At 47.8% G+C, this 13,431-nt stretch overlaps 1 protein-coding gene across 2 annotated transcripts in view; it reads left to right on the forward strand.

Annotated features, from left to right (window-relative positions):
- Positions 1-3,104: 3,104 nt before the first annotated feature.
- The window catches only part of EPRS1 (glutamyl-prolyl-tRNA synthetase 1), a 43,877-nt gene continuing 33,550 nt past the window's right edge, over positions 3,105-13,431 (forward strand). Inside the window, exons 1-8 of one of the 2 annotated variants that reach the window (XM_028531327.2) lie at positions 3,105-3,309; positions 5,139-5,223; positions 5,683-5,782; positions 6,651-6,807; positions 7,953-8,095; positions 8,538-8,632; positions 12,117-12,243; positions 12,899-13,091. In XM_028531327.2, coding sequence (XP_028387128.1) covers positions 3,264-3,309; positions 5,139-5,223; positions 5,683-5,782; positions 6,651-6,807; positions 7,953-8,095; positions 8,538-8,632; positions 12,117-12,243; positions 12,899-13,091 — 946 coding nt within the window. In that variant the 5' untranslated portion in view covers positions 3,105-3,263. The remainder of the gene's footprint in view (positions 3,310-5,138; positions 5,224-5,682; positions 5,783-6,650; positions 6,808-7,952; positions 8,096-8,537; positions 8,633-12,116; positions 12,244-12,898; positions 13,092-13,431) is intronic. The other variant, XM_028531326.2, reaches the window with a different exon arrangement.

Genomic DNA, 13,431 nt, shown 5'->3' on the forward strand with positions numbered 1-13,431 from the left:
CATCCAACACGATGGCGACACCAGGACTCGCCGCCACACCTTGCCTTCCTGAAAGCAGGTTTCCGTGTGTGTGCCACAGCTCCACACTCTAATCAAAAGTCATTGATGACACCCATTTTCTTGATTCCATGCTCTCAAAGTCAACAGTGATGGGAGTGTTGGGAACCGCCCTGACTGGTGTCAGAAGCTGAAACCCCCACCTAGGCTAAGGCTAAGGGAACGCCCTTGGAACCGTAAGCCAGCAAGGAGACAAAAGCTTATCTCCCTGGCAGGGATGCTGCTTCTGCTGCTGAACCCCCAAAAGCTTGGTCGGTTAGCCAAAGACAGGTAAGATTCCCCAAGGGGGGAACGACCTAAGACAGGCATGATCACCTTGGGAGGCCCCCCAAAAGAAGGACTTTGGGGGCTGCAGCAAAAGGGGGTGATAGACCCTCGGTCCTCGGCTTTGACATAGCCTGAGTTCTCAGCGTCTGGGAGAAAATCTCCTTATCTCTTGGTTGCCTTAGTTCCCTTGCTCCACCTAAGCCTGAAACAATGACAGGGTGGTGCAGCTCTGTGCTGAAAAGGGCGGATTCCCCAGGTGATCAGGCCTAAGAAAGAATATGTAAATTACTGTGAAACCTTCTTTGTTTAGAATGCTCTCAGTTGAATGAGAGGGGTCCAAGGAGGAAGTTAGTTTGTTCCTCAAAGTCTTACAGCTCTTTTACCCCAACTCAAAATAGACCAGCAGAGTTCCTTGTTTTCTATAGTTCCTTACTTTCCCCTGATGAGTACTGTACTTTACCTGAATTATTATGCAAAACGAGCCCAATAAAAGCAGGTATAGACCATAAATCGGCGCCCTCCCCGTTGGGGGGGGGGTGGCCATTTCGTCCCTACTTCCCCACAGAAACTAGTCTTGTCTCTGCATATTTTTTCTCGCGTGTTATCATCGAGCCATCCGTAGCGTTCTGTGGTCACTGCTGGCCGGTGACCCACGCAACATGGGAGACTGGGATGCACTGAGTGATGGAGATTCAACTAGTCGCCAAAGTTAGAAAGTGGCAATATTTAGAATGTGAAAATTAGCTCTATGAAATCCTGTATGGATCAAGATGAGGGTACATTAATACATGTAGTGTCACCTTTGGTAATGAGAATGGGGAACTCTGGGGCTTTTAGTTGTTTACAATCTTAAGATGAGTCAACAGTTCACTGTGGCTGCAAAGTGCTACTGTGCATGAATAGCATTATAATGAGCAATGTAAGTGCTCTGCCTGATCACACCACAGCTGGGGGACATTTTGTTCAGCTCTGAGTATCACATTTTAAAGGGCACATTGACTAATAGTGTGTTTGGAAAAGGGCAGCTGGAATAGATTAAAACTACCATTTGAAGGTTTGTGGAAAGGGTCGGAGACAGCTGGCCTAGGGAGTAAAGGCATGGGAGACACAATGACCCCTCTGACATCTGAGTGTCAGGTGGAGGCACCTAGACCTGTTCTGGACATCCTCAGAGGACAGTGGACAGGGGTACAGAGAAGCAGGAGGAGGTGCATAGTAACAGGTGTTTAGAAACAGAAAGGTCTCTCTTTTTTTTTTAAGGCTTTATTTATTTATTTTTAGAAAGGGAAGGGAGGGAGAGAGAGAGAGAGAAACATCAATGTGCGGTTGCTGGGGGCCGTGGCCTGCAACCCAGGCATGTGCCCTGACTGGGAATTGAACCTGCCACACTTGGGTTTGCAGCCTGCGCTCAATCCAGAGCTATGCTAGCCAGGGCTAGGGGTCTGTCTCAAGCAGTATTAAATTCCTCATCACCAAAGCTGTTCTCAAACAGGTTATTTGGTTATTCACTTGTTGAATAAACAATTCCAGGATTCTCTGTATCCCTAGTGTATTGTATATGGTAGAAGACACTCAGTATGATGTCCAAGAAAGGTTTTTTAGCAAACAAGAATCTTAAGAATTAGATGGGTGTGCAGAAATCACTTAGAACAAAGGGAGGTAGAAAGGCAGAGTCTGGTGTGCACAGCATCACCTGGAGAACTTCATAAAATGAGGGTATGTTCCCCAGCCCTGGAGATTCTGGTAGGAAGGCAGGGGCGGGGGAGGAAGTCTCGCTCTGACGCAGGTGCTGTTCCCAGCTCGCGAGGCCGGCTAAGCCCCGTATTGAAGTGGCACTCTCTAGTAAAGACAGGGATGACTCTGGCAGCCTAGGAGAAAGTGGGGGTGGTGGTGAGGTTGAGCTGATTTTTTCAGCCAGTCCTAGGCCCCTTGAGTTTGACTACCAGCCCTTGAAATACGCCTGCAGCGCGCACATGGGGGGCGGGGGGAGCAAAGACACACAGACAGTGTCACTGAAGATTAAGGATCAGGAATCAGATCTTGTAAAAGGCACGCTCAGGCAGTCCGGGCAAACAACGGCAAGACAAATCAGGGCAGGGGCTTTTAGAAGTAATGCCTTTTATCAATAAAGCTTTAAAGTTTAAAAAATTTTAAAAAATTTTTACCTTTTGTTCGATTACAGGTCACATTTAATATGATTTTGTATTAGTTTCGGGTGTACAGCACAGTGGTTAGACAATCACATACTTTGTAGTGTTCCTCCTAATATTTGCAGTATCTACCTGGCACCTTACATAGTTGTTATTATTCACTGTATTCCTATGCTGTGCTTTACATCCCCGTGACTATTTTGAACTGCCAACTTGTACTTCTTAATCCTATCACTTTTTTAACCCAGTCCAACAGATCCTTTCTTTTAACCATTATTTTCACGTGCGAAGAAAACTCCTGAAAAGTACCTACATTCTCTTTTTAGAAAAAAGGAACCGAGAGACAAGCTTCTCGCTTCCCCAATGTAAGCACGGCTGTCGGCTCGGTGTTGCTTCCAGGATTCGCTCTGTTTACACACACACACACGGAGCCCCCAACAATAAATAACACTTTTGCGCGTGTCATTTGGAGCTTCAGGTGAACGTGGTGTTTCCTCGCTTTACGAAACGTCGTAAGTGCCGACTGCTTCAGCGTCTTTCCCATGGCAACGAGGCACGCCACGCAGACCCTTCCATCCCGGGACGCCGAGGGGCGGGTCGACGGACGCAGGCGTCGCGCAGCGGTGACGTAACTGGTGTGCGCGAGACGCGACGGCCACGGCGCAGGGGCGGGGCGAAGGCTGCGGCAGCGTCAGGGGAGCGCACACGTTGTAGCTTTTCCTCGTCTGCGGGTCGGGGTTGGTTGTGGCACCCGGGCAGGCGCTCTAGCAGGTGCAGCGGCAGGTGGAGATGGCGACACTGTGTCTGACCGTGAATTCAGGAGACCCTCCCCTGGGTAAGGGGCGGAGGCCGCCGACCCCTGTGGGTTGCATCAGCCGGGAAGGGTGTGGGGCGGGAAGTCGCCGCGCCCTGGCTTGGCGCAGTGGCCGTGACGGCCACGGACCTTAGACCTGCCTGTGTCCCCCGACCTTCCTCGGGGTAAGCTCCGCGCTCCTCGCCTTCTGTCTCCTGGCTCTTGAAGACGGTGTTTTCGGGCGTGGAAGGAAGCGCAGTGTGAGCCGGACAGCAGGGCGACACTAGGCTCAGCTCCGGACCCTCTTTGAAATGGTTTTCCTTGGGAGACCGAGAGCTGCTCGCAGAACACAACACTTTAAAACTTAAAATCCCATTATCCCCCCTTCCCCTCTTTTAGAATTTCCCCTTTCAGTCTATTTATCCTTCCTCCTTTCTTCCCTGTTTTCAGAAAAGATCTTCAATCCACTTTCCTTGACTTCTCTTTATTTTTCCTTGGTTTCAAAGGGACCAAGGCAGACGATTATAGTAGCATTTAAACTTGCAACTGAAGTTGCGTTTATTTTTTAATCAAAGGTGGCAGGGTAATTGCGGGAACGCCCGAGCACTGCGGACTGACGGCATTGCCTTACTACTCGCTCCGTAGATGTAGTAAATGTCAGTGAAACGTGGGAGTTTTCATCTTATGGTTCCGCCTCAAGTTCAGTTTGGAATTGCATTTTTTAACGTGGCCAAGGTTGTTGTGGATAGATAGCTTAGAACTTCTGCCTGTTTATTGCTTTGGAAAAGTTTCACGAGATAATTTAGTTTATTGATCGTGTGTTTGTTAATGCATATGTGTAGTACAGACACACGGATACTTTTCTAATGTTCAAGAAGCCCAAATGCTTAGACACAATTGGCTACATAAGGCTGATGAATTATGCATTACATTTTCAACTTGGGCGGTGTTCTGAGTGTACTGTAACAAAAACCACAATTTAATAGCAACTTTAAACATTTTTAAAATACTTATGTTTTCGCATACGGGTTCCAGTAATTATGGGCTGACCTCACAGAAATCAATGAACTCTAAAAGAAATGGGTTTGATTCTTGGGTTGGGAAGCACTAGACAGGGTGGGCTCATGGTTAAGAGCAAAGGCATTGGTTCCGTGAAACCTGGGTCTAATCCTGGCTGCCACTTACTACTTGTGGGTCGTGGCAAATCCCTGATTTGGTGTTACACAGTTTCCTTAGGAGGAATGATGTCTTCCCCACAGGATTGGGTGCCAGAATTGAGGGACAAAGCATTAATGAATTAATTCAGTAAACTTAAATATGTGTTGAGAAGGCAGTACTGCATTTTAGATTTTGAATTCTGCACTGCCCTAGACCTGCGTTCAAATCCTGGCTGCCACATATTTAGTCAAGTCCTTTGGACTAGAACCCCTCCAAGCCTCAGTTTCTTCTCCTGTAAAATGGAGATAAAGGTGTCTACCTCCTCATATGACTTCAAAGATTAAAAATTGTAATGACTGCAAAGCATCTTGCACAGCGCCTACCACATAGAAATCACTTCAATACTGTTAACGATAGCTGTTACACAAGGCGCTATTCTAATTTCCTCTTGTCTCCTGAGGGAGAAGATTAATTTCAGAGTCCCTGACTGAAAGCTGAGCATCTTCAAAAGCAGTGGGACTGTGCCAATGAATGAATGGTTTCTGATTTGTTTTTTTCTCCAAGATCAGAAGAATCTAGTACTTTCTGTTTACAGACTACCAGGAAAAAACGCTTACCCTTAATATTGGTTTGTTGAGTCATCCTTATTGCTTTATGGTTCAAGTTTTAAATATTAGTGTTCATAAAGAGAAATCTTTTCATATTATTTTTAGGTGCTTTGCTGGCAGTAGAACACGTGAAAGACAATGTCAACATTTCTGTTGAAGAAGGGAAAGAGAATATTCTTCATGTGTCTGAGTAAGTGCTTTTGAATCTTTTAAAAATAATTTTTACAGAACAATTTTGATGGGGTTTGATCTTCTATCTTTAACTGGAAGTTGATAAAACTAGCTTCTCTATGAGAGCATATCCTTGGCTTGGTTGCTTTGATTTATTTTAAACCAGTTATTCTTAATATCCCAATTACATTTTCATATTTTCACCGCCGAATTGATGTGTAAAAACTAATAATTAGGAGGACGATACATCATACAGATAATATACTCTGGAGTCAGTTATTGGATTCAGCTGAACATTTCAGAACAAATTGGAGTTTGATAGAAACAGCAAAGAACAAATTACTACTTTTTTTTGCTGTAATAGAAAATACGTGGTCCATAGAAGAGTTCTATTTTTACATTTCTTCCTAAGTCTCATGACTCTTACAGATATGCCAGCGCCACAGTAACATTTTGTCTCGTGCTTATTATGTCCTAGAAATGTGGCATTCACAGACGTGAACTCCATACTTCGCTACTTGGCCAGAGTCGCCACGACCGCCGGGCTGTATGGCTCTAACCTGATGGAACACACCGAGGTACGCAGTGCACGCTTTCGTGGGTGTGAGGTGTTTTGGTTTTTGCTTCTGCTCCTTTGAGAACTTCATTTTATAGTTGGCTTTGTGTGCTGTTAATCTATTTAAGGATATTAACAGAGTGTTTGTTATAGACCAAGTTAAAGAATTCTCATCCTGTTTTTATTTTCAGAAAAAAAAAAGCTTAGCTCCTAACTTTGAACCTCTAACCCTATTTCAGCTACCCTGTTGGGTTACTGAATGCTGTCTTCCTCTTCCTAGAATTTCCTGGCTGGATGTGAGCATATTGATCATCTTACACAATTCCCTTACTTTACAGATGAGGCAACAGGCCCCGAGAAGTGAAAGATAAGACGTGTACCCAGGGTCACACACATAGGCCGGACCCCATTCTCCTTCCGGTGTATAGACCTCATTAATTACAGCAGTAGAAGGTTAACTTTCGGTACTGCACCTTAGGTGCCCTTTTTTATTTTTGCTGTTTGTACACAGCTCTAATTTTCCTTATTCTTATAAAATTCAGAGTACAAGTAATAGTTTCCAAGTGTTTACTTTTCAGTTCTGCAAGTGGGTGAATCTGCGGTTCAGTCAGGTTGGATATTCTTCCTTGCTGCCAGTTGGCGTAACTTTTATCTTGTTCTTCCCTGGACGTGCCCCTCAGTGCCCCTGCAAGAAAAGAAAGCTCAGAAAAGTAACAACAAAATGTGTTTATGTAAGGGCCGTTTTAGATCCCAGGCAATTAGGATTAAATCCATACAGTGGTAAATTCTGTCATTGTTACAGGAAAGGCATGATTCTAAAAACAAACAATTGTTTGTTTGTATTTAAACTTAAACTCCGGGCGCACTTCTTTTCTCTTTCGTGTTCACAGATCGACCACTGGTTGGAGTTCAGCGCCACAAAGCTGTCTTCGTGCAGTCTGTTCCCTCCTGCGGTCAGTGAGCTCAACCACTGCCTGTCCCTGAGGACGTACCTGGTCGGAAACTCCTTGAGCCTGGCGGATTTGTGTGTTTGGGCCGCCCTGAAAGGTATCAGTAATGCTTCTTGCTGATGTTGTGCTTTGATTACGTAATGCTTTGCTGGATAAGAAGTACGCATGCTTCTTTGTATCCGAACGGACATCCATTTATCTACTTATTTGTCGGTAGTCACTTAGGGTTTTCTCGTAAAGAAAAGACCCCAGCTCTTTTGTTCCTAGCCAGTCACGGGAGTCCTGTGTCCTCCGTGTCCCTGGAGGTCGTCTCTCTCTCTCACCGCCGCAGATCCCCTCTTGCCTTTCGAGTTGGCCGTGTTCCTGCTAAAGAAGCCCTCGTCCCGTTAGGGTAGACCTGTCCTGGCTCAGCCATCACTCTACCCCCGGCACTGTCGTGTCTGATTGCTCCATGGGGTGGGGGTGGAGGGGCGGTTGGCTGGAGCTGTCCCTCCGGAAGGTCGCTTGTTTTCCATCTCCTGCGACTGGATTGCAAGAGATAAGGACATAGGATTGAGGAGAGATGCAAAGGGGACTTGAATTTTGCTAATTCATTTTCTGTAAAAACACACCTGAAGGGAATATGCCATAATGCTTTTTTATTCTTTAAATCTGGACTAGGTGGGATTTTAAAAATGTTTTCTATACTTGTCTGAGGCATAAACTTTTCTCCACATTAAATTGCTCTAATGATAACCAGCATAAACTGGAGCCTTTTCTAGTTGGAGCTGTTCATCTATAGGCTTCAAGACATTTTTGTCTCTTGATTTTTCGACGTGATGCTCGTGAAAGAAAGGCACTACCTTAAGACTGTAACTTCATGATGTTCAAGTTGGGTGCAGTTGCGTCAGTGCCCACTCTAGACGTCACTTCTGGAGAGATGGGCTGCCTCCTGGTCTTACCTTCCGAGTCATTCTCCGGGGTCTCCCTCGGACTTCCCGGAGCCGCGCAGTGCGGTGCTGGCCTTGCAGGGCGAGCGTTTGTTTCTCTGGGACTCGAACTGGAAAATGACTTCGGATGGACTTCTCTGAATTCCGTCACGTAGACTAAGTTCTGGAACACGTTTCCGTGTGCATATACACCCAGGTGCCACTCACTATGAAAGCTTTAAGCCAGCTCCTTTGCTGAAGTGAACTTCGGCTGGAACTTGGCTTTCAAACTTGCCGGGTGTATTGATGGGTCTGTGACCGTGTTTGCTGGCAGGAAGCGAGGCCTGGCAGGAGCTGCTGACGGAGAGCAGGGCGCCGGTTCACGTGAAGCGCTGGTTTGGCTTCCTGGAAGCCCAGCAGGCCTTCCGGTCCGTCGGCACCACGTGGGGCGGCGGTCCAGCAGCCAAGGCCAAGGTGGTAAGTGCTGCTGATTTTTTGTAATGCTGACGTCTTCGTCTGTCGGAGACCCCAAGTTTGAACAGAAGACTCTTCCTAGTCATGGGTTTTTTTTTCTGTGAATAGAAAAGGCTCTTGTTGGATGAGTCTGCTGTTGCAGGCCTTGGCTTGCCTTTGCTGCTGCTGAACCACGTCGAGCCTTAATCTACATAATTATACGTTAAAAGATCCTAATCATAGAGTGTGTGTCTCTGAGGAAGCCCAAACTCCACATAACTAAGATCTTACTATTTTTAGCTGTGCCGTCTCCTCTTCCTCCCACGTCTCCTGTTCGTTGGCTTTTGCACCGCAGACCGTCACGGGCGGGGCTTCTGCGGGGCCTCTGGCCAGTCCTGCGGGGGCACCAGTTGAATGTATCTTAGACATTGCACCACTTAGCGACTTGGTTGTTTTTTATTTTCAGGCACCTCAGAAAAGGCAAGATGTTGGGAAATTTGTGGAGCTTCCGGGTGCTGAGATGGGAAAGGTCACTGTCCGATTTCCTCCAGAGGCTAGTGGGTAAGAAAAGTTAACATCACGATCAAATATATTTAGTGGGAAATCCTTGGGTAATTAGTAACAATAAAATATTGTTACTAGGTAAATAAAGAAGGAAAGATCTTAATTGTGGGAGTGAAAATTACAATATCTTGATCCTTAATTATTAACAGTTAATGTATTAAATTTGTAGTTTTAATTTATTATTTCAGTGGGAGAGACAGCATTTGTATTTTACCCTAGACAGAATTTTAATTATAATTGAAAAATATACACAATCAGGAAGACTTAAGTTTTATTTACATTTTGGGATTTTTAGGTTTTCATTTAATAAGGATTTATATTTGTACCCTGAGCAATTTTTTCATTAGCCATAGAAGTCATGGTGGAATTATTTTAAGTTTGTTTATTTTTTTTTTCTGCAAAGAAAGGAAGGGGAGTCCTGAAAATTATGGCAGTGTTCCCCAGCCCTGTCCCTCCTGGCACCCACAGGAAATAACGACAGTCCCATAGCCCACAGGGGAAAGACTGGCTGGGGGTCGGCCTCTGGGGGCTGATTCCAGCCTCGCCGGGCACCCAGCCCCACCCCCACCCCACCGGCTCCGGGGGCCCCGGCCTCCACACCGCTGCCAGCCCCTTTGGGGCACAGGAGGCGAGGCTGTAGAGAGCCTCTCCCACGGTGCCAGGGCCATAGAAGTCATAGAGCGCCTCTGACGGAGCGTCAGCCTCAGGCACTTAGCGGCGAGGGACGCATTGTGCCGTATGTTGTAGATGAGATGGGATGGCTGTTTGTTTTCCACGTTTTGTGTGCCCTCGGAGTTCGTGTCGTAGAGCCCCGCTCTTACCCACCTGTGGGGGCTGGAGCGCGCGGACAGTGGGAAGCGGCGGCTGAGCTGTTGTGTCTTAGCCGTCTTAACAGTTCTTCGCAAGCGACTCCTTCCGTCAGCGCCGGGAACAGAGATAGATAGCAAGGGCAGTTTCAGACCCCCACAGCTCTCTCTGCGTCTCTGCGTCTGCCGACTTGGGCGGTGGAAAGGGGTGCGTAGAGGAGATGAAAGAGAAGCGGTGCTTCCGGAAAGTGCACAGACCGAGTCATCAGATGACTGGCCGGTCGTGGACTGGTGGAACCAGTCGTGAACAGTACCGACCGTCCGTGGCTCAGTGCCCGTGTATGTCCTGGGTCCCTGGTGAGGGGGCCCTGGTTGTCGTGCTGGGCTGTGGCCTCAGAGGTTTGATGGAAGCCACCCTCCTGGCAGTGGCTGTGGACAGCCGTGTCTGTCACTTGGACATTTGTCCTTTTTGAATCTTTTTATGTTTTCTGTTACTTCTCGAAATAGTGAGTTCCTCGTTTGTTCTGAATTATGTCAATTTCAGAGACCGTGCTTTTGGCCAAATACAGATTTGGGGATTGGAATATAAATCAGTGTTCCAGTTTTTTGTATTTTTTTTATCATATTTCCTTATATTGCTAAGGAATTCTTTAATTTTTTTGATCCCTTTTTTCCTGTCTTGCATGAAAGGCCAGAAGTCTCAGCCCTTGCCCTCTGCTCGTATTCTCAGCTAACATGTATGCATGCCTTCTTTGTGCAGATACTACCGAGCCCTTCCAGTAACCTCTTTCATCTTAATGGCCCTGTGAGGAAGGCACTGCTGTTGCCCCCATGTCACAGACGGTGGTTTCAGAAACGAGTTCACACAGCATTAATAACTGGCCAACTCAGACCGACACTGTCTGGCTCTGGAGTCCACACGACTTAAAATTGCGTGCCCGTCCGAGTCTGGCACGTGCGGCAGGCGGCCAGCTCAGCCTCCGTGCTGAGGAATGGGGCACGAATCTTCCTTTCTTGAGCTGTTCCGAAACAGGTTGTCTCTTGAGCTGATTGTCTTAGTTATCTTGTGAATGAGCATTTTACAGTCCTCTTAGCTTCCTGGAGGTTTTGAGTCATTGGAACTGCACACGTTATTTCAGATTCACAAGTAGTATCTTTCAGTATAAGATGATGGTTTGCGTTCATCACCTCTCTTAAATGAATCCCCGCATGCAAATTCAGTGATGGTCAGTCTTTTTGCTCACTGTGGGGGCAGCACGTTATGGGTGTGACACTTCTAGTGAAAATGCACACAGTATTCCTGTTCCTTTCTTGAAACTCAGTTCTCTGTTTTACTTTTAATAAACGTTTATTTTAGAACAGTTTTACATCAACAGGAACGGTGCAGAAATCGTACAGAAAGCTCCCGCATGCCCTGCCCTCAGCTTCCCCCGGCGGGAACGTCTCGCAGTGCTGTAGCACCTTCCTCACAGCGAGTGAGCCAGCGCTGATGTATCATTAGAATTATCGTCGTCATCTAAACGCCACACCTTTCGTGGGCTTCACTAGCGTTTCCTGGTGTCCTTTCTCTGTTCTAGCATCTCATCTGGGATACCCCCTCTGGCCCTGTGTCTTATGCAGAAAGTTTTGGGTAACCGTAAATGCACTGTATCAGACTTCTCTGCATTAACCTGTGCATGTAAACTCTTCCTAAACATGGAATCATTGATCTAGAACTCGGAATGAATTTCCGAAAAAGGAATTGATTTTAAAGGACATACAAGGTGTTGTAGTTTCCTTTCCCGTTGATGTCAGCCGGTATCAGAGGGGTGTGTGTGACGCCAGGTGACTGTTGCTTGGAACGGGGTGGCTGCCGCTGCCACCGTCAGTGGAAAGGAAGGAGTGGAATCCGTGAGAACCGGGAGGCCCCCCCTCCCCCCCACGCGTGCTGGCTGCCGGCTGAGCTGTGCTTTCAGCAGCGGTGGTGGAGGGCGCTCCCTGTGCCCGCCTCAGTGACAGGGGGTTGTCGGCGTGTGTGGTGTTACCAGCGTTGCCTCCGGTTTGTCTCATTCCTTGTAACTGTCAGCTGCCCGTGGGGACAGAGCGGTGATTTCACAGACTGGTTCATGGGGTGAGACCTTGGTACTGGGCGGGACCTTCCAGATCACGCAGTTAACATCCTTTTTAGGCTTCAGAGAAAACAGAAGGAGCTGCCTGGTGGCTTCCTGGTCCCCTGCGCTCTGTCACTTGGTTGCCACGGTGACAGAGGCAGTCCAGGTGCTCGTCTCCAGTGTGCCCTGCGGGTGCCCGTTGTGAGCAGCATCAGGGTTTAGTAGGATACACTGCCGTGTCGCACCGACAGCTTGGAAGTAGTTTTTCACTAAACACTACAGACGACTCCTCTGTAAAAAGAAAAAGTGAAAAGAAGACTGAGATTGTGTTAGGGTTGTAGGTGTTTGTACATAACTTGTCTCTCTGTGAGATTTTACACATGGAATTACTTCGTGACGTAATCTCATAAATGTGGCAGTCTTCCTGTCACGGTCAGATTTGGGGTCCCAGTAGTTTCTGTTAGGAAATACAATACGGCTGCAGTACCAGCTCGGAGGGTCGTGTTCGGTCCTCTCCTTGGGGCGGGTGGGGCGGGGGGTCCAGTCCGTGCTAACGGGCGTCTCTGCGAACGCCGCCCGCCGCAGGTACCTGCACATCGGGCACGCCAAGGCCGCGCTGCTGAACCAGCACTACCAGGTGAACTTCAGGGGGAAGCTGATCATGAGGTTCGACGACACGAACCCTGAAAAAGAGAAGGAAAACTTTGAGAAGGTAATTAAAGGGGTAGTGATGGTGACCTGATACCTTCGTGGTGGATGAAGTCGATAGAGATTTAATTCATGAAAATAACTTTTGTTCTCATAGGCACTTTTTCTCTTCACCCGCATACTCTGTGCCTGAGACCTAAGCCAGCAAGTACTGAGCTCCCTTTCGTACCGGAAACTTCCGTTTATTTTTCTTCCTCAACTGTCGTAGGAGTTTCCCAAGTGCCATAAGTACCCGTTTCTTAAATGAATCGGTAACTAGAGGCAGGTTATCATTTTCAGTTTTTGATGGAAACAGACCCTAATCAGATGTTGGGAAATGTGCGGGTTTCACGGCCTCTTCCCTCGGTCCCAAAGCACTGCGGTGTGTTCCAGAGGGTGAACGAAGGGCCCTCAGGGGGCTCGGCAGTAACCAGCTTTCCCTCGTTGGGGAGAGAGAGCTCCCCGAGATCAGCCTTCTCAGCTGAACGTTTGGAGGCTCGTGTAGTGCATTTCTTTTTCTCTTCTGATCGAACATCATGCAGCTTCCACAGCCCCTCCCAGGCTAAGTAAGGCCGACGGTGTGTTATCGCGTCGGCCCAAACGCAGCACCCCGGACGGGAACTGCACGGGGAAACGCGGAAGACAGGCTGGTGGTGACTCTGGGTTTTCGTCGCACGCAGGTCATCCTGGAAGATGTCGCAATGCTGCACATCAAGCCCGACCAGTTCACGTACACCTCGGACCACTTCGAGACGATAATGAAGTACGCGGAGAAGCTGATTCGGGAAGGGAAGGCCTACGTGGACGACACCCCCGCGGAGCAGATGAAGGCTGAGCGTGAGCAGAGGGTGGAGTCCAGACACAGAGCGAACTGTAAGGCCCGTGCAGCGTCTCCCGGGTTACCCCACGCTCCTGTGTCCTGCTCCTTTAGGGGGAGGCGGCTTGTTTCTCATGAAAGGCGCTGGTTTGAAATACATTTGGAAATATGGTTTATATGTTAGTTCATCTCTTAGAAGCCTTGTTTCTTCCTCTGTCGTCTTTACCTGGTTACTTCGTTAGCGTCACGAGTGCGTGGGAGCTGCGTGTGCCCTGAGCGCCTCGCTCTCGACGTGCCCTCTGGCGTCTCATGCATTGCACCCGAGTGATGCCTCCCGCAGCTGTTCTGTGTTTTTCTCAATTTAAATACTTACTAGCTTTCTCGAAGGTTTGATGA

The sequence above is a fragment of the Phyllostomus discolor genome, chromosome 15 (genome assembly GCF_004126475.2).
Source record: "Phyllostomus discolor isolate MPI-MPIP mPhyDis1 chromosome 15, mPhyDis1.pri.v3, whole genome shotgun sequence".
NCBI lineage: Eukaryota > Metazoa > Chordata > Mammalia > Chiroptera > Phyllostomidae > Phyllostomus > Phyllostomus discolor.